The sequence below is a fragment of the Anguilla rostrata genome, chromosome 8 (genome assembly GCF_018555375.3).
Source record: "Anguilla rostrata isolate EN2019 chromosome 8, ASM1855537v3, whole genome shotgun sequence".
Taxonomy (NCBI): Eukaryota; Metazoa; Chordata; class Actinopteri; order Anguilliformes; family Anguillidae; genus Anguilla; species Anguilla rostrata.
In genome coordinates, this window is record NC_057940.1 from 6,519,086 (window position 1) to 6,546,864 (window position 27,779).

The 27,779-nt window shown below is 42.2% G+C and overlaps 1 protein-coding gene across 2 annotated transcripts in view; it reads right to left on the bottom strand.

Moving 5' to 3' along the window:
* Nucleotides 1–27,779, bottom strand: part of LOC135260654 (contactin-associated protein-like 2) — a 245,155-nt gene that overhangs the window by 103,190 nt on the left and 114,186 nt on the right. For both annotated transcript variants that reach the window (XM_064346074.1, XM_064346073.1), the window contains exons 5-9: nt 24,168–24,371; nt 23,392–23,576; nt 19,738–19,881; nt 14,933–15,191; nt 3,749–3,898 (exon numbers count right to left, since the gene is read on the bottom strand). In XM_064346074.1, coding sequence (XP_064202144.1) covers nt 3,749–3,898; nt 14,933–15,191; nt 19,738–19,881; nt 23,392–23,576; nt 24,168–24,371 — 942 coding nt within the window. The remainder of the gene's footprint in view (nt 1–3,748; nt 3,899–14,932; nt 15,192–19,737; nt 19,882–23,391; nt 23,577–24,167; nt 24,372–27,779) is intronic.

Genomic DNA, 27,779 nt, shown 5'->3' on the forward strand with positions numbered 1-27,779 from the left:
AAGCAACAGAGTTCTGGAACACTGGCTTAGAATTTGAAAAAAAAAAAGAACCTACTCTTCAAAGGGTTAAAACGGTGCTTTAGGTCACAATAAGCTCCAATCTGTGAGAGACTATAGTTTGGCAGAGTGCCACCTCTGGCTCAAACCCCCTGTCCTGGCGAATCAGCTGTCTACCCATCTGAGCCCTGTGGGACACTGAGAAGGCGATAGGCGTTCGGCTAATCTCCCTGTCTGAGCCTCCTTGTGACGCAGAAAAAGGCGATAGGCGTTCGGCTGATCTCCCTGTCCTCTCTGTGTGGTCCGGTCCCGGCAAAAAACGTTACCCTCATCTCAGATCAAAACACGGGCCGAAAATGCCCAGAGGAGCCGCAATGCCACCCTAAGCAGCTGCCAGCGTCTGCAGATAAGAGCTGGGAGAGTGGCAAGGCCCACAGTAATGGATAGAGAGACTGGCATCGCTGAGATATACAATGCCATGCCAGTGCCAATCCACACCTCTGCTGCTGTCTGTTCTCAATTTGCAGTTCCTCAGGCCTGAGCTAGTGTAATCCACAGAGTTATACTGAGGAATGCACACACACACGCACACGCACACACACACACACACACACACACACACACACACACACACACGCACACGCACACGCACACGCACACACACCAATACACAATCTCTATGAGACTTATGAGAATCTTTTCTTTATGCATAATTAATGTTATTTCTTCAAGAACTATATCTAAAAAAACTTTCACCATTCTTGTCAATAAGAAAAGCTTTTAAAAAGCTTATTTCTCTGTTCTGAAGAAGTAGAAAAAAAAAAATCAAAGGCTGTCCTGGGATTGATGGTCTTGGTTTGGCTTTTTGGATAACGTGATGTGCATACTGAATTACCAACCATTAATTTTCACTCTGGTGGGCCAGCTGCCTCAAATATGTTTCCAAATATTGTTTTCTATTACACATCCACCCTCTGGACTGTAGATACTGCAAATGACATGCTTTTCAAATTCAAATTTCCAATCTACAGCAATAGAGTAGAGAGATTTTCTTTTTTGTAAAGAAACTGGGAAAAAAAACCCATCAAAAATGGTGCCTTTTCTCTAGTGCAGACCCTGCTGGAGCTAAATTGACCCTATCCCGTGCAATAATCAAACAATCTCAAGCTTCAGTTTTTGTTTTTGTCACTTCTGTGCATTCTATTACACCCTAATTCTGTTCATTTTGGTCAATTTTGTTGTGTTTTTATTAGCCAAGAAAGCAGTACCTAATTCATTTGCAGTTCCACTATAATACATATCAAATATAATTCATAGCATTAAGAGATGGACCTTAATTGTTTGCTGATATAAGTGAAACATTCTGTTAAATAATGCCTCACCATCTGACTGTGCAACTGTATTTAATATTTTCCCATAAGGAGAAAAATCAATTATGCGGTTCCAGAGTCATTATGGTATTAGGTAACCACGACATCAGGCTCCAAACAAATAATTAGGATTTCCATGGAAACTAACTGACAAAAACTGCAGCACTCCTAAATTTACTGAATATTCAGGGACCAAAAAATGGCACATTTCATCATGAGAGGGGTCATTAACTGAATCTGTTAATACCCCACTGGAGGAAAAACAACTAGGGTGTTTTTGGGGTTGGGTGGGGTGGGGGTGGGGATGGGTGTAAAATGTTTTGATGTTTTGCTGTAGTTTGCTGAAAATGTAAAAACAAGAGGGTATCAAAAAAAGCAGATTGATAATGCTTTTAAAAAAAAACTTTATAAGGGTAGAGAAATTTTGATTGAGCTTCATAATAAAAGAAAAATCTGAGAGAATAATTATCAAAGAAATTCTCCTTTGTGTTCATGGCCAGCATTTCACCCCTGTCTGGCCAACACTGTAAAATAATCATAATAATCATTTTAAACAGCACTGACTTATTCTTGTGTCCAATAAGAGGTTGGGGGTTCGATTCATGATTATAAAAGAAGGCCTCGTTTCAAGAACCACCCCTTTTTGCACATAAAAGGTGTAAGGCTGTGAAAGGCAAACTGGTATCTTCGGAGTTAAGACGCAAGCTCATGATTTATGCATCCCAGAATTCCCCTTGCTTCTCTTGCGCCCACTGCAGTGACAGTTTTAGCACCCGTGTACCCTGTATTTAGGCAACCCTCCCCCTCCCCTCCCCTCCAGGAAGTGAGATCCCACACACCATGTGGCACTAGCAATGGTGTGCACATGTGAAAATGTCCTGGTGGAATAGTTTGCATTGGGGAAGACCTGTGGATAATGCATTGCCAATGTGTCCCTGTTGAAACGTCAAAGTTGAAGGAAAAATGTAGTTATATAAAGAATGTTGATTGATTTTTCGGGGGGGGGAGGGGGGGGGGGGGTCCCACTACAATAACTGGTGACCTGAGAAAAGAGCTATGCACTACACCTCTTACAAAGGCATAAAAAATTGAGCCAAAGCACTGGGCTTTTTTTGGGCTTTATATAAATAACAAAGACAAATACAAATAAATTATTTTTTGATGTCTGCATTTTTCATCAGTTTAATAAAGCCTTGCCATATGACTAGGACAGCTGTACAAAATTCTTTCCCATAAAAGGCTAAATCAATTGTGTTGTTGTCCGTTGACGAGTCATTATGGTATTGGCTTGCCATGATCTCAGGTTGCAAACAAATAATTAGGATTTCCATGGAAACAAACGAACAAATGTGACAGTTACATCCGCGGAATGCTCAGGGGAAATAAGATGCCACATTCCATCATCATCATCAACAACTCACAGCAGAAACTGTGACCTCACAGGATGGCGGGTAATTGGACACCGCAGCTGACACAAAACGTTTTCACAATGTTACTAGAATGTTTTGTCTCTGCTATAACATTGCAGCAACATTATGACAATGTTTTGGCGTTAGCAGGGTTGTCCCCCGGACAGGAAAGGTTTGAGTCAGAAGGGCATTTAACAGGCACTCTAATCCAGAGCAACTTACACAACTTTCTCATTTTTACTCTGTGTCCATTTATACAGCTGGATGTATACTGAAGCAGTAATATTCAGGTTCAGTACCTCCAGGGTGCAACAGCAGTGGCCTACCAGGGAATCAAACCTGCAACCTTTCAGTTACAAGCCAAATTTCCTAACCATTAGGACTTAACACTGCCACCTGTACAAGTGCTCTCACTATGAACACCACCAGCCTGCTTACGCAGGTTGCACCTGCTGAACACTCCACTGGGGGCAGTACAGAGCAGAATAGACATGTTCACCCATCTGCTCAGGTTTTAGACATACTTGCCAAGCACCTGTGACAAAATTCGACAAAGAAGAGGGTTGAAACGACACGCTGGACCAACAGATCTGATTGGGGTTTCCAAATACAGGCGGAAAACGGACAACCGCAAAAAGCCTATTGTTTTAAAAGCACAGTTTGAAACTACCATTTTAACAAAAAACTATTTGGCCTTTGTCCAATTTCTGCACCTGTGTACTGTATGTGTACATCTTGAAAGGTACTTGGGATGGACCTGTGAGCAAATTTTTGTTGAGTTCTCATGCATTTATAAATAGGCTCTTCAAGTGCCACTGGCTTTTTCCCCGACTCATTCTGTCAGCTCTTCTTGTGAATACATAATAACAGCAAAGACCACATTTGTACATGCTCAGCTTTGAACGCTTGCATGCGTTACGTATATGCGTCCACATTCACTGCACTGGAAGGAGCCAGGCGTAGCGCGGGTACCTCCAAAGTAGTATGTGCCTCCGGTCTTTATCTGGATGGGGGTGTTGGTCTGAACGGCAGAGGCCTCGTCCCCGTCGATGGTCAGCATGGCGAAGTTCTCCTTGGCCAGGAAGCGGACCTCGTGCCACTGGCCGTTGTTCAGGCCCGAGCCTGCCGAGAGTCACAGAGAGCCACGACATAAAAAAAAGACACATTTTTAAAAAACGCACGTAAATTGGGGGTGTCTGGTGGCGCAGCCTGTAGAGCGCTGTCCACGCGTTCATTACGAGCCGCGACATCGGCGGGTTTGAGTCCAACCGCACGTCTCTCCCTCACTCTTCCCCCCCGTTCTTCCTGTCTCTCTGCACTGTCCTGTCCAATAAAGCTGAAAAACTATATATTTAAAAAAACACATAAATCAACTTATGAAAATGAACGTTTTGTCAGTTTGTACTAGGTGGGTAAAGTATTTTTTTTTCTTCTCTTTACTCGCATAAAACAACACTTTCAGACCCACATTATATTCTTTAAGTTATTCAATTCAGCAGACTAAAGTAGGGTGTTTCTCCGACTTGAAGTGCATTTGTAATGGAACACAACACACTTACATTTTACTGTACTATGTGAGTTAAGTTTTTCAGAAAATCAAAGTTATAGGTTTTGGCCAACCCAACAACTGAAAATGTAACCTACCCATTAGGGTGGGTAGGAACAGCTAAATAGTTCTAGCAATGCAGGTGAAACAAAATATTGGGAAAACGTAATCAAATAGACAAACATGGGGAAAATGTAATCAAATAAATGGAAGAGATACCACGCAGTTTGCCATTAGCCAGGGAAAAAAAACACAAAGAAAGATACAATTACATTAACCTTACATTAACCAATGGCAGCGCGAGGTGCTTTTCTGGCACTTGTTTAAGATCATTACCAGATTATTACCTTGCACCCGTGCAGACGCTGAGGCTCACTTTAAAAAATCTGCACCACTGACATAACCGTGTGGCGTTTACAGCCGGCGAGTTTTAAATTGCGTGTCGCTTCGTGTTTCCAGCTCGTGGAGCGCGGGGTGAAAACTGTCGATAGCCGCTGGAGACTAATGACTTCATGAATTTCCTTCAGACGGAGAAGCAATTTGCCAAGGAGCACAGTCTCAGGTTAACAGTTCTTCCATTACTCCTGATTTGACAACAAAAGATCAATAAATCCTCAGACACGTGTAATATTTACTTTTCTGCCCGTACGAGGGAGAGAGAGAGAGAGAGAGAGGCATTCCGTAACAAGAGTGCAGCCGGGTCCAGGAATACACCGTCAATGTATTCAATTTCATAAAATGTGCTCTATTTAATTAGGCCTACTGCGGTGAGCAATTTCAGCACCTCCGAACAAAGAGCTCTGTACTTTGTGGGCTTTGTACTTACAGATGACGCTGTCAGGAAAGTTGCATATGGGCACCGAAATTATGTTGGCGTGGCACAGAAAGTTTCGTACAGCAAACGTAATGACTAACTGACTGCACGGAAAGCTATTAATGCAGGCGCCGATGAACACCGCCCTTCTCCCCAGGAAATGAAAGTTTGCCGTGATATGCCATTACATCGTTATGCTTCGCAAATACCCTCATCCCGGTATATTTAATAGGTAGCCTAGGCTACCTTTATACATTTAAATATATTGTAGTGAAGCGCGGCAACTGAAGTGCCACAGTTAATGCTACAAGGACAGTAATCTATGTGGGATTGTAATCTTTAAAAACCTATTTTAATTCCCTTTTTAAATACTTTTTAACGCAAAAATTTCCAATACGCAGGTAAATAAAATGGACACTATTTTTTTCTGGATGAAAACGGCTTTGAGAGATTTTTTTTATTTTTCTTCACAAACAAAGTGAGCGGTTGAAAACAAAAATTAGCTCACCCACCTGTGTCTGTTTAGAAGAAAAAAAAAATGTTTATTTGGAAGTCTTTATTCAAGGATGGATGGTGATCGAACACGGGCCAGAGATAAGGATAGCTTTTGATTGAATCCACGCCTAGGTTTCTGGTAGCCTAGGGGATATCAGGAACGAGTTATGTAACGGTGGCAAGAGACAATTGTGTGAGACCAGCAATCAAAAAAGCAATCGGAGCATTACAAAGAACCCGCATTTTCAATTTAGACAGACGAGACATAAACATCCAAAATACTCCTGCCCAAGGTGTAAACATTTTCCAGTGCTGCATTCACGAGCGCACATTCCCACAGCGTTACAGCCAAGCGCATTTCCATTACAATGAATAAAACTCCACCCCAGTCTAAATCACAGTGTTTTGTGACAAAATCAAACACAGCAGTCAACAAGCTGCAGAAAAAAAAGAAAAAAAAATCAAACTAAATTATCATTATGAGTCATTACAAAACTAATTATGGGCTTTATACATCCCCATAGCTGTCAGAGTTAAGTGGTTCTGAAATACTGCAGTAAACCTTGTAAGGAAATGAAAAGAAAAAAAAAAATCTTTTTTTCTGTGGATTTCTAAGAAATTAAATTCAGTTAATTGGGGGCAGGGGTGACTTACTCAGCTAATGAAATAAAGTGGAGACCTTTGGGAGAAAGAGAAGCGTTTCTGCTTCGCGCAGCGATCAATCTCATATCAGTCTTATATCTGGCTGTTACCAAGTATAAAAGCGTCTTTGTGTCCCACAGGTATTGGTCCCCTTGGCGATCTGCTTCGACCCTTGCAGATGCAGAAAGGTCTCTGAGCAGTTACAAAAACCACAAGGCCTGTATTCAATTAACATTCGTCCTTAACCTCAGCTTACAACTAAATGCAGGCATTACACTCGTTCTTCACAGACTCAATTTGGCCAGCTAGTGTTGGTGATTGCTCAACACGACACACTGTGTTTGTGAAGAATAGCAATAATTATTTCTTTCAACTCCTATTCAAAGTTAAGGACAAACATTGATCGAAAACTCAATTCAGAAATGGCTACTGTCTGGAGGAGAGGCCAACTGTGATTTAACCCTTGGGTAAGTGTGGGTTTTTTTTTGCTCTCAATTACCAGCAGTGATTGTGACATCAGCATGAGAATGTTCAGTTAAGAACATTCTAATCACACGTTCATGATCTCTAGTCTAGTTCAGACCAAAGATTTTGCGATGCGACAAGCTGCACCTGGCGACTCCAAGCCACCCGGTGATTCGACAAGCCGAATCGTCTGCAACGGCAAGTACCGGTATCAGATGCTCTGAGACGGGCAGTTCACACTGCTGAATCTCACCCTCTGCAACATTCTTAAAACAGTTTTGTCGCATTGCGAATCTTCGGGCTGAAAACTGGTTGGAAGACTTTAAAGGACACTGACACCAGCTCATGAAAAGGAAACGCAGGGATCAGGTGGCCCAGGTTTAACAGGTAAGATCTGAACCCCTGGAGGGTCCATATGGTTAGGGCAGCAGTGTAATATAATGGGTAAGGAGTAGGTAACCTGAAGCTCACAGGTTCGATTCCTGAGTAGGACACTGCCGTTGTAGCCTTGACCAAGGTGGTTAACCTGCATTTCTGTATATATGGACACAATGTAATCACAGGAACACTGGCCAAAAAGCTATGGGATAAATTGCAGGTGCCTCAAAGGTGGATAAGTGTGCACACACAAAAAACTTGCTTTTGGGGGAAAAAAAGAAAAAAAACAACAATATATGCTATTGCTTAAAAGGCATTCAGATGCAAAAGTCAGTGAATATGTTTCCCAAAGGATGGCGGAAAAGCCCAGCTGGCACTGCTTAATGTGGCTTAAAATGCAGGAACGAACCTTCTCCCATTTGAAGACTTTTTTAAACTACTCTTATCTCCCTCATTCTATCTGGACATTTTGTTTTCATTGAACTGGTCCAAATGTGGTTACTCCTCAGTCAAATGATGGCCTGATCACCGCTAGCTAGCGCCGTAACGAACGCCGAATCGAAACAAAATGGAACCCCTCAACAGAGCGGAGAACATCAGAAGGAACTGCTTCTTTTGTCTTCTGTTTCATCACTGACCGCTTTGATTGGCGCACACAGTACCACCGCCACCGCCCCCCTCCCTTCCCCCGCGGGTGGGCCACCTCCACGGGGTCGTGCGGCTAGTTTGCGAGCGTTTGAAAATTAACAGCCAATCGCATTTTCCCGCCTCCGGATCAGGGGCGTGAGGCATGCCAACGCGGGGAGCAGTGCTGGACGAAATTCTAGCGGTCGCTTTGAACAGCTGCGAGCCAGCCCACCACTTATCCGGACCCCCGGCTGGACCGTGTCAGTTAACGTCCCTGTGGTCGTTAGCGCTGGCGACGGTTACCGAGCTGTGCGCGTACTTCTGAAAGGAAGCTCGGGGTACAATTATGACAGCAAAATATAAGCTTCCCGAGCCTTTTTTTCCGGCAAAGAATCGGAAACCGTGACACATGATACATGCAGACCTGGGTCAAGTTTTTGGATTCAAACACTTTTCTGTGCTCTACTGATCTTGCCTGGTGTAATTGAGCCTGCCAATATGACCGGAAGGCGGGGGTTTGCACTTTTTCAGAGTATTTAATTGGTTCCAATACACACAGACACAACAAGACAAGATCAGTAAAGCGTAGAAATGCATTTCTCTTTGAAGTCCGATCACAAGAGGTTCCAAAGAAATCTCTAATGGGCCCCAAAGACAAAATGGCGCTCAAAATCAATATTTAGGATATTGCCTGGTGGAGAACTCCACTGCTTTTTGTTCTCTATGGACAAGGATTTTTAAAAGTTTCAATCGACTGCACACAGAGCAACTTCAGAAGACAAAATGACATTAAAAGTCAAAAAGAACCACAAAAAAAGATAAATGAACCTCAGCAGAAGGTCTGGATTAATTAAGAATTCCATTGGATAACAATGCTTACAACAAAGTTATGATGGCAATATAATACATGTAGAGAGCCATTATACACCACTACCGAGTTAAACATCATATGATTTATATTTCCTTTAATTACTTTAACAGAACCATCTATACGCTTTGCTGAAATCTAGTACAGGCATTCAAACATTGATACCAATGTCTTTAAAAAACTGTTTAATGATGGTTTTTGGGCACTGTAAACCTGGAGAGCCAGTTACGGATGGACATACCTTAAACAATATGTGGCTTTGAACTGTTTCTATGATACTTCGTGGAAGGCAAACTGTGTCCCACATCTATTTCAAAAGCTGGGAAAAGAACCTACAGGCATGATATCAAGTGGAATGCAGAGTGATGGAAGCTGTCCTTATGAGGAAAAATTAAGCTCTGCTGCCCCCTATTGTCAGAACCCCGCAAGCATTTCCCTCTGGCCGGCAGAACCTCTACTGCAGAAGCAAATGCGTAAACTGCACCCTAAACCACTGTACAGCCTTAAGGTCACAAGTCCAACTCCCTGAACATTATTCTACGCTGCCACCACACATTCCAGATGGCCAACGATTTAATCTGAAAACTGCTTAACTTGTGTGTTTATGGGTCCTTGTTCGCTCTAACTCTCATAAAACCGAAGCGTATCAGCGCTGAGCTGTTAACTCAGTAAAACGCCCAAATGTACGGCGTCAAACTAATCGATACTGACACCGGCGTAACCGAACAGGAACCAAACAAATGTGAAACGCTGGTCTGGTAATGCCAGGATAAAGAGCGGCTCGGCTGTAATGAGCTTAATACAGCTGCTGAAAGCGAATGAAAATTCAAACGGCTGTTTTCAACCGCCAAAAGAGCCGACCCAGTTTGGCTCCGCCTCCACCAGACGTTTGGCCTGGCGATAATGAAAAATGACGGATTACGTTCCGGAGTCGATTTGATTCGTTTCCCGCGGACGCAAAACGCCCTCGTACGACGCTCGTCTCGTTATCCGTGAAACAACCGTCAAGGACAGAGGCCTGCGGCCCAGGTACACACGCGCTGCCGGTGTTCGTTTTTTCAACATAAAATTAGCGAGCCGAGTCACGGTCGAGTGAACCGCGCGGTCAGCGACTCTAATTGATCAGTTGCGTTAGCGCTGAGTAAGACCCGGAGTCGACAGACCCCGCGGCATTCCAAGACTAGGGAGCAGGACCCCGATCCAAGCCACGGTTGCAATCAGACCTTCCCACAATGCACTGCGGCAGCAGCGCACTTATAATCAATATTTGGATACTCTGAAAGCACAGCGATCTGAAGTGACGCTACAATAAATGCACAAATAATGTGTTTGTAAACAATGTCATCTGTACAAAAAACGATGCGGCAGCATAATTATCTTTTACCTTGCTTAGGCTTCACATCCCAGATCAAATCAAATCAATTTTATTTGTATAGAGTACAAAGGCGATTTATTGAGTAGCAGAAGAAAAAAAAGAGTAAAAACCAGGCCTGAATCCCCAAGTAGGTACACATGAGGTAAAAAAAAAAAAAAAAACAACAACTCCCCAGTGGGGAGAACAACCCTAAAATGGTGGCGAGAAAAAACTCCCTGATGGGAAGAAATCTCGGGAGGAACCTGGATATAGAGGCTGAGCTTATCCTCCACTGGCCAGCCTGGTGTGAAGTAGCAGTGCAGTGGATGTAACAGAAATTAAGGGATCTATTGTATCGCAGCAAAAAAATATTTTATAGAAAATGGACTGAGCAGGCTACAGCTGAGGTAATAAACTAGCTGGAATAATGAAAGTCCAAATAAAAGGGAAGTACAGTGCAGTTTAGAGGGGCAGGGTGATGCCTCTGGAGCTCCAGACTGCAATCCCACAAGCTTCCAAGCTGAAATACTCCCGTGCTAAGAACACCTGGGGTGTATTTACATTTGGAACCATGGCAGTAGAGTACATAAAGTATACAAGTGGGAAAATATGAAAGCACGCCAAGATGGAAAGTAAAAAGGGGGTAGCCTACTCCTAAGACAACAAGAGATGGCTATTTTAAAGCCAAACAAATGTAATATCGGTGCGAATTAATTTGAACTGTATTCTGCATGCTGAAAAGTATAAACTACAGTATGTATTTCTTGTAATAGGTTGGAGCTATAACGTGGTTTTTTAATACAGACATTTGGCCTGAAATAGGGGACATGAACAATCACATGTTCTGGAAGTGGCTCCCTACATGGGATATAAATAGCAGAAATCTAAATCTAGATTATCTAAATCCTAGTATAGATATCAGGATTAAATTACTTGTGGAAACGAACGAATGTGCTTAATGCACTACAAGAATATGGAGTCAGCTGTCAACGCTGAATAGCAATAGCAGCGATATCGAGATTAAAGTACAGGTGAAAATGGAGAGGTGTCTTTAACTGCAGGTGCACTGTATGGCATCAGCCATCAACACTGAATAGCAATAGCAAAACTTTTATGGCAGAAGAAACATTAATAAAGGAGACCGACAGAACAGTGGGAATTCAGAGACATTTAATGGGAGTTCCTGGGTGGCAGAAATCAATGTTTTTTTATTGCAATTTATTACCTCCCAAGCAAGAGGTAATTGATATTTAGACGTGTTATTTAGAATAGCCCTAGCAGAGCAAGCTGTTCTGATGTATCCAGTGGATTCAAGTGACCACGATACCAAAGCCAACTCCTCCAAATTTGACCATTTTTATACTGGATGAGCAAACTTGAATATGCAGTAAAAAAATGTAATCAGAAATGACGGGGTACATCTAATAGAGTGTGAAACTTTAAATTCTAGTAGTGAAATTTCTGATAAAATATGCATAGTGTCGGTTCAATTTAAAATGAAGAAAAACATATTTTCTTAAGTCTCGTGTGTTTCAAGCTGCTGTAATGGATGAATAAATCCTTATGGATTTATGGAAAAATTTAAGACAGACTAAAGTATTATGTGAATTGACAGTAGCATAAAGTAGCATATTGAAAAAATGGTTGTCAATGTTAAATAAATGTGGGTTAACAAGAAGCAAATGGCTTAGGATCAAAAAAACAATCCTTAAAAAACTTTCAGTAGAAAAAGGAAATTCTGAGAGGAGGTTTGGTGCTGTCTAATGGAGGAAGGCTTGCATTTCAATAATGTACATTTAAGAGTTACTTTCCTGAAAGTCTAACCAGGGAATTGCTAATAAGGTTACAGTACCTAAAACTACACGTGATGCCATGGAAGTGTGAACATAAATTATATTAAAATAACATGCAAGGAAGTGCTAGAAAACTTTAAAAAGGCATCAGTTCTAAATGGCATACATTGCAGGCCTCTGCTTTTCTATATTAGACAAATTATCTTGATAAAGACAATTGAAGAAAAACGAATCAAATTTTCAATCACGCAAAACATGGATGATATACGATCTGTTTGCTAGAATGTATATATTATTTATTTTAGGATAATTAAGATTAAATCACACTAATTATAAAATAATAAGTACATTGCTTATTTGATGCAAGATAAGGGCACAGTGGTGAAGAAAAGATTAGTATTTTGACTTTTTATATTTGTATTTCTGAGTTTAGGCATAGTGCCAAAGAACTAACAGAGACACACAGGGTGCAAGAAAAAGTGCAGTTGTTTTTTTTTTTTCTCTCTCTCTCTCTCTCTCTTTAATCACACTGCATTTATTTTGTTGAACTCGCTAAAATGTGTTAACATATATTCATTTATTATTACCAAGGACGGTTTTCTTGACTTAATCTCTTCAATCTCAATGGCAGGAGACTGGAGAGATAACAGGGAAACTTAATTTAAGTTTCTGTCAGCAAGAAAAAGGCGATGGGTTAATATGGCTAATTGCCTCAACAACAGAACTACATATTTAGTATTCTGATAATGACACTGCTGGGGATTTTTTTTTTTTATACAGAAAGTTATTAAAGCTTGGAATTGCTTACTTGCTTACAAACTGTACAGAATGAGTATTGTATCTTATCAGACCTGTGTTTTGTAGTTGTTCCAATGACCTTTGGTATGCACTTTTGTACATTGCTTTGGATAAAAGCGTCTGCCAAATAAATGTAACCAAGATCAGTAGTGAGAGCTGAGACACTGGACTTATTGAAGCCTGGCTAAGGCAGCCCATCTTCTCACAGTAAAGATGAGAGGAGGCCGTCCCTCTCTGCTACCAGACGGACGACAGACCGCCCTCAACATCAAACCTTCTCAGGGATTCTGACTTTTTACTTTTCCGTCGAAGTGAATAGTTCTCGGCTTATTCAGACTGAATAATGACGACAGTGTGCGTTCTGTGCGCAATTAAGTGCCTGAACATAAAATGTGTGACATGGAATCCACCCCCCCCCTCCCCCCCCCAGACGAGCGTGTTTTTAATCTACCTCTACCGCAAGCGTTTGGTAGTCATGACAACAAGTCAAAGTCACCCATGCTGAGTAAAAAAAATAAAATAAAATAAAGACTTCTCGCGTGCCTTTTTTTGACATCATAAAGGAGGGAAATAATGAGCAGGAGAGTTTGACAATTACACACCAGCCCCTTCACGGGGGATAACGGCTAACTGCCAACCATTACGAAATTCCCGCTCGCTGGAAGCATCATTAAAAGTTCTCAGTCATAACCTTCAAAGCCGATTCACAGATAGAAGAAATATTCCCTCACAGAGAGTGTGATGGAGAGAGAGAGATAGAGAGAGAGAGAGAGAGAGACATAGAGGCTACACTAACTTAAAAAGATCCCAGTATCCTCGTGTATCCCACTCCATCACCAACAACAAAGAAACAAAAGCTGACAGGTTGGATAAGAATCACATGCATGGATTTATGTTGTATGATTATATGAGACTTTTTTTTGTGTGCGTCAAATATATGCCAAATTTAATTAAACACAATACAGGGAGTTCTTCATCAATAAAAACATTTTTAAACTCAAGCACCTCAAGATTCATAAAAAATCGCTGTTGTGACGTAATATCAGTCCATTAGTATATTATTTTGTGATAGTAACTGTAAAAGAATACAACACACGTACAAAAATGGGAAGCACATCTTCACGGCTGTGCAACTTTTGGAAGGTACAAATTCAATTTGTTGTTTGGGGACAAAGCAATTTTGCACCATTTATCCAATATTAAATGATGTGTAATAAGTATTAAATTGTTTGCTGAACTTTCGTCATCAATGAAAACAAACTCTCAAGTGTCAACAAAACTATGGTAACCTTCATTTTAAGAAATAACAGGCCAGGAAACATCGCAATGATGAATCGTACTGTAATCTGCGGGATCATTTTAGTGAGCAATTTAGAGGATAAAAAGTGTGTGTTTTTGAGGGCGTTGGGGGTGGAGTGGGGGGGGTTTCTTTCTGTTAAATAGAGGCTACAGCCAGAACCTGTCTCAATCAGAAGGACCCCGGTCTGACCCCGACTTCTAACTTAAAGAAGACAAAAGTAATGATCTTTCAAAAAATAAATAAATAAATAAATAAATAAAGGAAAGGGTCAGGCATCGGGGAAAATAGATACCACTTTCCTCTCTGCGGCGTTGCCCGAGATCGCTGTAAATTACAGTCCATACAACAGGGAGCTTCAGCCTGGCAGTGAATGCATTCAGAGCAACAACAAAAAAAGTCTGAGAGAGCACTCTCTATGCAACAAGGAGAAGACAAAATAAATAGACCAATAACTATTTGGTCCAAACTTTTTTTTTTTTTTGCAGTATTATCCAGCTCAGTGCAATTGAGATACGGGGTCCACTCAATCAGTGCAGCGACCCCTAAGTGGGAAGCACTCCAGCCCAAGGTACCGGTAGAAAAATCTTACGATTGCAAAGACAAAACATCCCAAGCACAACATGCAGGACAGAATTGCATTTAATTTGCTTGGTTCCCGTTTCTAATACATATCATAAAAGAGCTGTAACATCCAAGATGTGCATAATAAATGCTTCTAATTAATTTAAAGCTCTGCAATAGCAAATTGGTGAATTATGGTTATCAAGTCCCCCAAGTCAATTGAGTTATTGGAGATGACTGACGACAAAACTCATACAAACTGAAACCAGGCTGAAACCATAGCTGAGTGCTATTTTTATGTTCTAAGTCCATTAATTCCACTAATCTGTGCTCCCTTTCAAATTTCGGGATCTGAGAAAACCTATTTTGTTTGTTGAAGATTATATTTTCGTATCGTATCGTATCGTATTGTATTGTATCATATCGTATCTGTGTTCCACCCAGACAATACTGCAGTCTCGAGAGAAGAGAAAAAGAAAACTACAAAACCCAGAAGCACGGGGGGAGAGCCGAACCTGAGGAAATGTCGATGCGCGTGTTCTTCTTCTGCGTGGCGTTGAGGTGGACGCCGACCTTGCCCTCGGTCAGCGCCACCTCCACCATCCCGTCGGCCAGGGCGCTGTACAGGAGCAGCCCGCTGGGGTTCCAGGTGCGAAAGCGGAAGCCCACGGAGAGGACCTCGTGGTCCCGCCGTCCCGGGAGCTGCAGGTAGCTGGTGGCGTTGAAGAAGACGGGGAAGGTGCGGGGCTCCACGCAGGAGAAGGTGAGGTTACGCTGCATATTTCGGGGGAAGAGAGAGACCTTTGACCTTGGATACTCCTTTATTGCAACCAAAGCGTCAGAGCATCAGCAAGGTCTACACATGCACTTGAAAGTTAAATAAAAACACAAATAAAAAAGACAAACAAAATGAAAATGAAAGAGAGAGAGAGATAGAGAGAGAGCGCGACAGAGAGAGAGACAGATAGCAAGAGAGAGCAAGAGACAGAGGGAGAGGGGGACAGGGAGAGACAGAGAGAGAGAGCGAGAGAGAGAGAAAGAGAGAGAGAGCTTGAGTTGGGTTTTAACAAACCTTTATTGTACAATACATGTATGACCATGTCACAATGGCCAAAGCAGCAAAAAATTAAGAAACCACATAATCCAAATGAAGAACAATAGCAAGACACAAAGAACAGAGAGAGAGACAGAGAGAAAGAGAGAGAGAGAAAGAAAGAGAAAGAGAAACAGAGAGAGACAAATTTATGTTTCTTGTTTTGATGGTGCATAATTTTGCATATCCATTGCTTTCCATTTACCACCCTTAGCTGAGACATTCATCACAAGGTTGCAATAAACACAATCATTCTCACTCCGAAAAGACAAAAACAGCATTAAAAAAATATGGCACTCATAAAAAAAAAGCATTGTTTTCTGTAATCCTAACAGACGAGCGCGATGGCTTCACATCAGTCTAATTATCGACAGACCTCCAGTTCTAATCAAAGCTCTGCAGTCTGAAAATGACATCTTGCCCTTCGCGTGTCTTGTGCAGACGTAGAGACGTCCTGTCAACCGTATCTGTCCGTCTCTGGGCCTGACAAAGAACATCTATTGCACATGTTCTGTGACGATACGCTAGAATTAAAAAAAAAAAAAAAACCACTTTAAAAAATGCTTACAGTCAAGCATTCGATGCCTGCCTCCAAAGTGTTCATGACAAGAAAACATATATATTCTTGCTAATGTGGAATAAAACGCAGTAAAGTAGAGCTGGTCATAAAGATTTTACAATACTGCAGAGCAGCTTATGCTATTGTTGGGAAGTACAGCTAACTTTACTGCTGCACAACTGTACTTTGGTCACATAATTATAGATGCAATAGATACACTGAGCATGCTAATGCAGTGTAATATATTATAGTGCTTTGATGTTACTGTAATCAAATTGTAATGGCCAAAATGGATTTTGAGTTTCAGAACAGTTGGGTAATAAAGCTTTATTTTTTCAGTGCAATTTGTATCTCAATTTAATTAGGATTTTTCATCATATATTCCCACTCGTATATATATTGTAATTTTCCTACACAGAAAGCGTAGCATATTGCCATTAGTGTAAGCCATAAACAGAAGAGAATTCAAACTCAGCACTTGTATCAATTTATATCCCTATGGGACGTGTAACTCCGTAAAAAGCTGCTATTGATTTTCATTTGGTTCTTTCTGGTCATCCATTTCTGCATTATTGATTTTAAGCACTTTTTTTTCCATTGTTAACCTGGTAAATGTATTGCACTTTGTCACATGAACCGAACTGTCCAATCGGTTGCTGAATAATATCACATTCTATATCAAAAACAACAACATTGGGGCGACATAGCTCAGGAGGTAAAAGCGGTTGTATGACAGTCGGAGGGTTGCCGGTTCAATCCCCGTCCTGGGCGTGTCGAAGTGTCCCTGAGCAAGACACCTAACCCCCTAACTGCTCTGGTGAATGCGAGGCACCAATTGTAAAGCGCTTTGGATAAAAGCGCTATATAAATGCAGTCCATTTACCGTCCATTTACCATTTACAACAACATTATCTGGCTTATTTATGAAGATGCTGACGCTAAATGCAGGATGGACCTGACACATGCATGTTATAGCCTCATGTATGTACAGTATATAATTTGTTGCCTATGTCCAGGAGAGGTTTTATTTTGGACAGGCTCCTTGGGCTTCTTCAGCTCTATTAACAAGCACACCGATTAGCTGCATCTCCCATACCCACTGAAACTTAATTCCCTTTCCCTGAATTTTTTATCTCACAAGACTGCATTTGTATTTAAAGAGTATTTAAATTAAGACAACCGGGCAGAATTTAGTAAAAGCAACTGAATAATTACAATCGTGAACAATGGCTTATGGAACAAATTCAAAGATATTCCAAACCAGCCAGTAATAATTATATAGGGCTCAAGAGAGTAAGCGCTGCAGCACCAACTGCATTTTGAAAAGCAGGGCATTTAAAAGAAAATCTCAGCCTCTGTACAGATTAATGGTTTACTGCTCTAATGTTGTGGATAGGCCTGTGTCTTGTTTGGGAGCATGAGCAATGGAAAGTTGACCTATCCATATTTTGTGGTGTAGAGGGGGAAAAAAACAATCGTAACGAACAAGAGAACAGGATTAAAGGTCTGCTGAGTTTTATGCTAAATAGATTTATTTTCACCTAATTACCTGATTTGAAAACCCAAATCCAGGTGACAATCCAAATTTATTCCGCTTGGTCAGTGCTCCCAGTTGTAGCCCATATTCAATGCTCACCACTGTTTAACATTAAGTTACAGCAAAGATTTATCCATTATTCATAATATCCTTCATTCACATAGCGACACTTCCTATTCAGGACAACGGTCATGTGATTTCCAGAATTAGCTCGTTAGCGAAACCGTTGCTATGACCTGCATTCAATTATATGCAACAATACTGAAAAAAAACTGGTCTCCTCACACCATTTTTCTCACCCTAAACATTATCTCAAATCTCAAACGGCTGCCAATCACGTCTTCCCCTAGGCTTCCCCAGCTTTTCAATTTGCCTATAGTGCATACCGTCAGTAAGCCTCTAGTAATGGTACAGCAAAGCTTCAAAAAACCTAAAGTGGGTTGAAGCAAAAAAAAAAAAAGTGCTGTCACTAACTGACACGTACTGTACAATCCAAAATGAATTCCTTGCTCTCTGTCGGAACTCTGCAAAGTCGCTGAAAAACGACTGAGACACGACAGGTCCCCCGTACTTTTTGGTTCCCGTGCAGTGAGCCAAGGCTGGAGTCTAGACGTCTAGAGGGGTGCAAATCCAAGGCTGAGAGATGTTTTGACATGAACAGACAAGGGGCTAACCCCAATGCAGCTGAGGTTTTTACCTGGATATAGCCCGACTACGTCCTAGACGGCGAGAACACGTTCGCTTCTTCAACCTGAATTTAGACAGGTTTTCGCACCTGAAAGCCGAGACAAGCGTTTCACTGACTTTTCACTGCAAAAAAACGTTCACCGGGGGAGGGGGGAGTGTGTGTGTGTGTGGGGGGGAGGGGGGGGGCTGGTTCTTTTAACAAACGACAAGAGATCTGCAGACTGAAACTTTATCTTTCCTTTGCCCTGGTTTCCAATCCCACCATCGCACCCCCCATTTCCCTGATCCCTGAAATCACGTCAATAATGCAAATGCGTGGTATATTACTAACGGTGGTATATTTCCCTTGTGTAATAATTGCGTGTTTGATATACAAACTCAAGAACCTATACCGTCAACAGAGGTTGATTCACTTCAGTGATCTGCCTTGTCCTTGCTCTGTCAGCAGAGTCAATATTGCATCTGTTAATTCCCACCTGAAATGAAAACTTCTGCGGATAAATACTTTTTTTTAAAGGACAAGAGAAGGGCAAATTCTCTTTCTGGTTTTTATGCATTTTCTATGGCAACGACAAGCAATCAAAACAGATGGTCACTGAAGAGCGAGGTCTCGATTCAAGGCCATTTATAAGCTTTCCTTACTGACCTGGCACTCAAGAGGGAGCAAATATCGCATAGATACGAAGTTTTATATAAAGACAAGTTGTTTAAAGGTACTATGACTGTGGTGCATTATATTATTACATTTATTAGCAGCATTTATTATGGGCTCTGTTGCAGTATCTCTGCTACAGAGCCCATGGTTTCCATGTAATCCTTTCAAATTTCTTTACAGCGATCAATTAGTACAGCCACACTACACTATGGTTCAAACCCGCAACCTTGACCAGTCCGATTCATTGGCTTCAATACACTGTATAGCACTTCTCACACAAATGAAATTCCCTCAGGGGGAAGAGATGGCCGCAAAATGCATCTGATTGGTTATTTTTCACATAAAAGATTTACGGGGCGGCACGGTGGTGCAGTGGGTACCACGGTCGCCTCATAGCAAGAAGGTTGTGGGTTCGAATCTCGGCTCGGGGCCTTTCTGTGTGGAGTTTGCATGTTCTTCCCGTGTCCGCGTGGATTTCCTCCGGTACTCCGGTTTCCTCCCACAGTCCAAAGACATTGCAGGTAGGCTAATTGGAGACTCTAAATTGCCGATTGGTATGAGTGTGTGAGTGAATGGTGTGTGTGTGCCCTGCGATAGACTGGCGGCCTGTCCAGGGTGTATTCCTGCCTTTAACCCAATGCATGCTGGGATAGGTTCCAGCACCCCCCGCGACCCTGTTCAGGATAATCGGGTATAGATAATGGATGGATGGATGGATGGATGATTTACAGTTTTTTTCTAGCAAATAGCCCTCACAAACACTGTGAGAAATCAGTGAAGTGTCCTTACGAAGCTGGAGGTGTCCAGCTTCCTCCTCCGGACGAGGTCCGTGATGTTGTCGCCGTTGTAGTGGATGCTCTCCATGCAGCCGATGAAGTTCTTCCGACCTCCCGAACTTGGCTTCCCGGAGAACGGCATGCCTCCGAAACTCAGCTGTGGAAAAGAAAGACAAAGATTTATTTTTTTTAAAACAACCATTTACTGGAGTGTTCTCGCTCTCTTTTTCTCTCTCTCTGTCAAGCAGAGATGACAAGCGCAGCTCCCAGAAGACTAGTACACTTTGTACACGGGTTTTCATTACAAAAAAATTCCCCAGGCTGGGTAGGCTGTTATGCAGTTTAATTGGCCACACTTTATTTTTTTTTGCCAGAAAAGTGTTTATGAATACATTTCTCCTCAATAATTAAATTTGACTTTTTCTCTGCTGTTTTCAAACTTGGAAGGTGAATTTGGAACTCGGAATACACATAGGGTAAGTTAATATTTGCTGTTCTATGTAAATGTTGAGTTCCTTCATTGATATTTATCTTTAAATATAACTTATGTAACTTCCATACGAAAGCATTATGTAGAACCATCGACCAAAGCAGAGAAAGACTCCTTACATGTTCTTCAACAGGCCCAAGTGCTGAGCACCGTGCTTAACAAAGACTAACAATTTTCTTAAACAATGTAAAACAGGATATAAACTGGCCCTTAAAAAGTGCTCATGTATTCAGTCCTACAACATCACGCTGCGGTAGAAATGTCACTTGCAGAGCAAATGCAATCTACAGGCGTGATTATCATTTGGGAAATTGCCGAAAGGTCAAACTGAATAAATGAATTGAATTGGGCAAACAGAGGCCTGAAGACAGAAGAGCACTGCCCCACAGCCCGCCCAGCTAGATCTGCCTCCGACAACACCACTGTAAGGCAGGGCTGCCCAATCCTGTTCCTGGAGCTCTACCTTCCTGTAAGGTTTCACTCCAACCCTAACAAAGCACACCTCATTCAACAGCTGGAGCAGGGCTGCCCAACCCGAGGTGAGGTGAGTTCCCACTCATCACTGTAAAGCACTTTGAGCGTTTGGAAAAGTGCTATATAAATGCAATGATTAATTTATTCATTCAACCCTGTTCCTGGAGATCTACCCTCCTGCAGGTTTTCACTCCAACCCTAATAAAACACGCCTCATTCAACACCTAGAAATCTTGTCGAGCTGCTAATAAGTGGAAATCAGGGGTGCCAAATTAGGGTTGAAATGAAAACCTACAGCATGGTAGATCTCCAGGAACAGGGTTGGGCAGCCCTGCTCACAGCTCTGAAAACACATCTGTGGCGCAGAGGAAATGGGACGTACGGCAGAGACGCTGTGTTTCCAACCTTCCCGTAATGGATCGAGGTGTGCTTCTAATGCGGTATAAAACTGAGGGTCTAATACTCTCAATATTTGCACTCTGGAAGGCTATTTTTAAAATTATTTTAGAGTACTCCTTCATATAGTTTTTTTTTTAGCTCACTCAATAATCAATATTTTCCTGCACGGATTTTTAGCACTGGGATAAGCTTTTGCCGAAAACTTAGTGCTCTCTCTCTGTTTTCCCTCGTGCTCTCTCCTTCTGTGTGTGTGTGTGTGTGTGTGTTGTGTGAGTATGTTGTGTGTGTGAGTGAATGTTTTGTGTGTATGTGTGTGTGCTGTGTGTGTGTGAGTGAATGTTTTGTGTCTGTGTGTGTGTGCATGCGAGTGTGTTTTGTTTTGTGAGAGTGTTGTGTTTTGTGAGTGTGTGAGTGTGTGTTTTTTGTGTTTGTGTGTGTTTGCATGCGGGTGTGTGTGTGCGTGCGTGTGCGGGTGTGTGTGTGCGTGCGTGTGCGGGTGTGTGTGTGTGTTGTGTGTACGCTTGAGTATGTGTGTGTGTGTGTGTGTGTGTGTGTGCACGTGAGACTGAAGCTGTGAGCATGACCCACTGCCTCTCTTGCAGTGAATAGTAAAAAGGGCGTGAGACAGCAGGTCTTCCCTCCTGCCGAGAGACATTTTAAAATTATTGCCTCTGAGGTCATCAATAAATAAGGGAAGGCTAAATGCTAACGGTGCCAGAAGATTCTGGCACCGTTAGCATTTACAGGCCACTGGTCAGGAACTAATCAGAAGCTACGAAACGCTGGACCCAGAGTGCAACGAACTGTATTGACATGGTGCAGATTTGCCAAACGTATAAATCTGTTATCAATACTACCACTTGGACCACAGCATTTAAGACAAATCATGGGCCGAGTAAATATGATGAGGGGTGCACGTCCTCCATCGCTGTCCGGGCTCCCCTGGGGTAGGCGCTAAAAGGCTAGCATAGTCCAGAATGCTCAACAGCTACCGACTAAAGCAGGACTGCGCTATCCAATCACTGCACTGCTCCCACTACAGCCGCCCATGTGAAAAAGACCTCTCAGAGTGTCCATCTATTCATCCATCCATTATCTAACGTGCTTATTCTTGGTCAGGGTCGCAGGGGAACTGGAGCCTATCCCAGCATGCATTTGGCGAGGTGCAGGAATGCACCCAGGATGGGTCGCCAATCTATCCCCTCGCCCCGTCCGTACCGCAAAAATCCTAGGGATCCAAGAATGGGAGCAACAGAACACCACAGCGATGTGTCTTCTGCTACAACCTCCCGTGTACAGGACGCTGCATCCCAAATAGAGTCAGCCGAGCTAACACCCCTGCCTGACCAATCTCCACCACAGGGGTACTGGTGTTCCCTACGCAGCTCTGGAGATGTACAACAATGTAGCACATCGATGAGTAGAGCTCCCTTCAACAAATTTAAAGGGGAGGGGAGCTGTTAATCCAGCCCAGGAGGCTCATGGGCTTTGTAGTCCATTATATAAATAAAACATATCTTAACTGATTCCTTCAGAGGCCAGCTCATTGTAGAAAGCTAATAAAGTCCAGAGCAGTATCACTTACCCCACAAGAGGGGTATTGAGTATTGGACAAATTAACTCAAAAACATCGATTTTTTATTTTTATTTCTTTGCTCACGCAAATGCACGCAGCTGCACAGCCACAGAGTTATTTTATCCAGCTTCTGCAGTTTCATACTCTCGATATTTTTGCAAAGGATTTCATTTATATTAATTGCGGGTGTTATTAATTACATCGACGACAATCCCTCAGTAAATCTGGGGTGCTATCGTCGGGAGGGCAAAGTAATCTCAGCCGCCGAAAAGGAAACAAATCCCTGAGAGCAAACGAGTAGCGGGAGGCCCGACACATGAAAGGAAAACCGGACCGACATTGCGACTTCTGAACGAGCGCCGGCTCGCATGAACATGCCTTTCTGCTCCAGAGATCTGGAGGGGAAAAACCCTGGGCTAATTAACGAATCTCAACCGATTCGCTTCGCTCAGACGGAGAGGGGGGTGGGAGAAGGCTGCCGTAGGGAGGGAGCACCCTTTCAAGAGGTGTGTGGGCGCTGCATATTTACAAAGACGAGATGAGACAAAAAAAAAAAAAGAAGAACATGGCCACAAACACTCGTCCAATCGAGTGGCTTATTTGCATAATGGCCGCCGCGGCATGCGGCACAACTGGGAGCGATTAATGATCTAAATCAAAAGAGACGCGGATGAGAATATGGTTTCTGTTAGCAGGCGCTCAGACAGCCTGTGACATCATGACGATACCTCGTAGTCCAGGTCGAGGTGGTCGAACTCCCCGTTGGTGCGGAAGTGCTGCGTGTGGCGGTCCAGCGTGAAGTTGACGTTGCGGCGGTAGCGCTCGACGACCACCGAGTGCCAGTGGTTGTCGTCCAACAGGCTCCCGCTCGTCACCGACGTGTGTCCCATGATGGAGCCGTACTGGTTGCTGCCTGCAGCCGCAACAACGCAACACAAAACAATTCAGCTCGAGCTATAAATAACTAAATACATAATCGACTCCCATGCACGATTTCTCGTCCCCACGAGGACACTTCTCATTAGCTCAAATGTCGAGAAATTAAGATTAAAACAATAGTCCCACATCGCCCGCTAAATGGCTAAAAATGTACTGCGTGAAGCTAGCGTTACCATGGTTACCAGTAGTCCTAAGAGGAGGCTAACCTACCTAGCTGGTACACTTGGGTACAGTGATTATAGCTTTTTCCTAGCTTCCAAGAAATCATAATTTTCAAAAGGGCAATGCATGACAGACATCCAGCTTCAGCCTGCTGTTAAGAAAGGCAATTTCTTTGCTGCGAGCGATTTAACATTTTTTATTTATTTATATATTTATTTATTTTTAAATTTATCACAGATGCTTTTTTAACGTTACACCAAAAAAGTACCGCGTGCCGCCTTTTAACTCAGTAGTTCAGAAGCGCCGAGGCGGGCCGCCCGCCCGCCCGCCCACGCCTTCAATCTTATCGTCGACGGACACGCTAATAGATATGCTAACGAGGTGCGCGGGCGCGAATCCCGACCGAGGTTTATCAGCAGGGCCAGCTTGCTCCTCCGCAGCTCCAGGGTGAGGTAGTCGCCCTGCTGGCCCTCCCCGTGCAGGATGACGCCGTCGCTCTCTGAAGTCTTGAACTTCAAGGCGATCACGTCCTTCAGGATCTTCATCTTCTTCATCTTGAAGCGGTAGGAGATCACCCCCTGGCCGTCGAAGCTGATCGCGTCGGCCCCTGGAAAAAAAATAAAATAAAATAAAATAAAATAAACTCAAGCGAGGTAACATTTCGTTAGTCTGACATGCTCTGAGTGTGTGCGCGTTTGTGTGTGTGTGTGTGTCTGTGTGTCAGAATGTACATTTTCAATGTTTTTTTATGCAACAAAAGTTTGATATTTTATACTATGGTTTGATTCAAGAATATACTGGAACGAGATGCCTTTGGTAAACCCCGGAGTGGCTGGTTGTTAAGTTAGTATGGGTAATAGTAGCTGACAAGGCCTTCTTAGTTACTGCACACCAGAAGATCACTGGAGACCTTACTTAATGTACAAGGCGGCACACTGTGACATTTGGAAATGTAAAAAGATGAACCCCTGCACTGAGGTATTAGCCCCCTTGACCAGTTTTAAACAAGAAAATTAAAGTTGCAATTTTTCTTCAAGCTGCAGAACCTTGAAAGTATATTATTGCTCCCCCTGCCACACATAAAAATGATGAAAATGCTGTTGCAAAATGGTGTTGGGAATATATGGTATTAAAAATCACAAAATGGCAGGTTTGAAAAAAAAAAAAAAAAAGGCCGCCCATTTGTGCCCCTTGGAAGATTATTGACCAGCAGTGAGATGCATTAAAACATGCTGAAACAGCAACTCATAAACTTTTACTCTGATGCTCATAAATTTGCGAATTCATTTAGTAGAAAACTTCAAGGCCACGGTCTGTGGACAGTGGAACATTCCACCATGCAAAGGCATTTGATCACAGGGATCTACTCCAAGCCAAAGTTTTTCCAAAGGGCTAAATCAGAAATGACATCTTCCAACATCAGAGGCTACATTTGAACACAACTTTTTGCTAAGGATCCAATTCAATATAACTGTAATGCGCTTGGCCTTTAAATAATACAACTGCATGTTATATATTTAGCTGCAGTCTTAATTTCAAGCTCCAACTAGCATTTAGAATTATGCAAGGATCCCAAAAGAGAAGACCAGTTTAAATTTGGTATTCACAGTAAATCAAGCTCTACTCCAGACAAATAAATAAATAAATAAAGAAATCACCTAACCCAATATATTATCTTTTTCCTAATGGTGACATTTTATTTATTATTTATTTATTATGCATTGTTATATTGTTATGTTATATATATATATATAACTGCACTGCCCACAGACTATTAAGGTTTAAAATTTCTGAAATATGGTGGGTGTACAAGAGACAACTGTAATAAGAAAATGATGTTAAAAAACAAGCAACTGGAACATCTAATGACTAATGTGTCCCATCTAGAGGGGATAGAAAAGGCACTTAATCAAAGTTAATTATGCTGATGAAGCACTTCACAAACAGAAGCCTTGCACAGGAGCTCCTGATTGTATGTGTAGTGTGCTTAAAAGCATTTCACCCACACATAATATTGCATTTTCTATTAGGCCGGTCCCCAATAAGGAGGGAGGTGGGGGGTGGGGGGGGGTGTGATCACAAACCAGGGGGACTCAGGTCTTTTTTGTGGGGGGCTCATGTCTCTTTCAGGGGGGCTGGGGTCCCCCTGGCTCCCCCCGTAATTCAAAACCTTTAGTACGTAATCTCTTACACTTAATGTGCTCATGTAATGAGTGAGTCAAGCGCGCTCAGACAATCTCAACACTTAAGAAATGGTATGACCCATCAGAGGGGTGTTCAGAGTTGCAGCACAGTAGTACTTCAGACAGGGTTGGGGAAACCCATTTGAATATTTACTGTCAGAATTACACAGTTTATGTAAAGATTTTATAACACCCCCCCCCCCCCCACCCCACCCCAACCATTAGTTTTTACATACTTCAGATTGGTTCAAGTCTTGGGGGGGGGGGTCCTCCTCCAACCACCCACTCCCCCCTCATTTTGCACCTTGGTTATGGCCTTGGGTTGGCTGTGATTTAACATTCCAAAGTTAATATCTTCCCAGTCAGCATTCTAGAGAGTTAATACTAAGGTGTGCATGTAGCCAACATGGTGTCCCTGAAATAAAACTTGAAATAAACGGAATGATACAATTTCTAAATGGAATGATACGATCTTTTCACAAAACTCTTTTTTTTCTGATGATGTACGAACGACTGCTGTGTCTTTTAATCCAAAATGACGTACAATAAGTGCATACCAAAATTCACTGGAACAACTACAAAACACAGGTCCGATAAGGTACTCATTATAAGAGTTATCCATGAACACATTAAGTCCAGTTCACACAGTAAGCATAGGTTAGGTCAGTTATGGTAAGTCCAAAAAGCTACTGTAAGTCAAATGGCTTACATTGGATGTATTTTGTGTGCTGAGTGTTGGGTTTATGACCTTTGGACTTTGAGTTCAGAGTTTCTGCAAACTTCGCTGGATGGGAGCCATTTTGCAAACAGGAAGTAGCGTTTCACAAAAGGAAGAGGGGTCCTTTTGTTTGAAACATGCGTCTAACTAAGCCAAGTCACCAAAAAAGTAACCGAAAGTTAAGGCTGCTGCAGGTACAGTACAGGTATTTACTCACCTGAGACAGAAGCACACCTTAAGTGTATTATCTCAGGCTAGTGCCGACTGTACTACAGCTTGACATAACTGGTAAAAGTTTTTTATTTTACATCCTGGCAATCTTGAAGACGGAGCATATGGAAGGATCTCATGGTTTTCTGAGACAATGAGAAATCCACCCAAACTATCGCCAACAAGACGCATCTCACGTTTGTCCTGAGAAGACTTTACACTTTAGAGTACCTCCAAACACACCGGCTGAACTGTGACTCATGCCTTTCTCCTACCAGATGACTCACTTAGTCATTTCACAACTGGAAATAAAAAAAAAACTATGGAATTTTACAGAAAACAATACCTTAGAATGGCAAGTCATTCTTAATTGCCCATTTGAATTGAAATGCATTTCTGACCAGACTTTCAAACAGGGGACAGTGAGAAAATTGCTGCTAGTTCATTTGCATGTTTAAACAGTGAGTTGGCAGGTCATGCACGCTGTCTTATCCTCCTTTCTCTGCTTGATAAAAACCTCTCAACGAGGACAGCATTTGACTGTAAATGAAAAACAATTACATTAACATACTCATAGCACACATTGTATCTAAAACACAATGACAGCATTGAATGCATGAAATAAACAATGGCATCAACAACAGATACTGTGTCAGATAACATCTAGTCTGTAGGTAAACAGAGCACTTCGCATAAGTTAGGAAAATGGCGAGCATTGTTGGACTGAATGGTCTCTTCTCGTCTCATTATGTTATGTTATGTTATGTTATGTTGTTATGTTATGTCAACACAAACTTGATGTGCAATTAGCTATTTTTCTGTGATAATATGGCAAAAAATTAACCCGGGAAATTGGTGTTACATGACTTGCAAAAGGCTGATAAATTGTGTCAACAGCTACAAT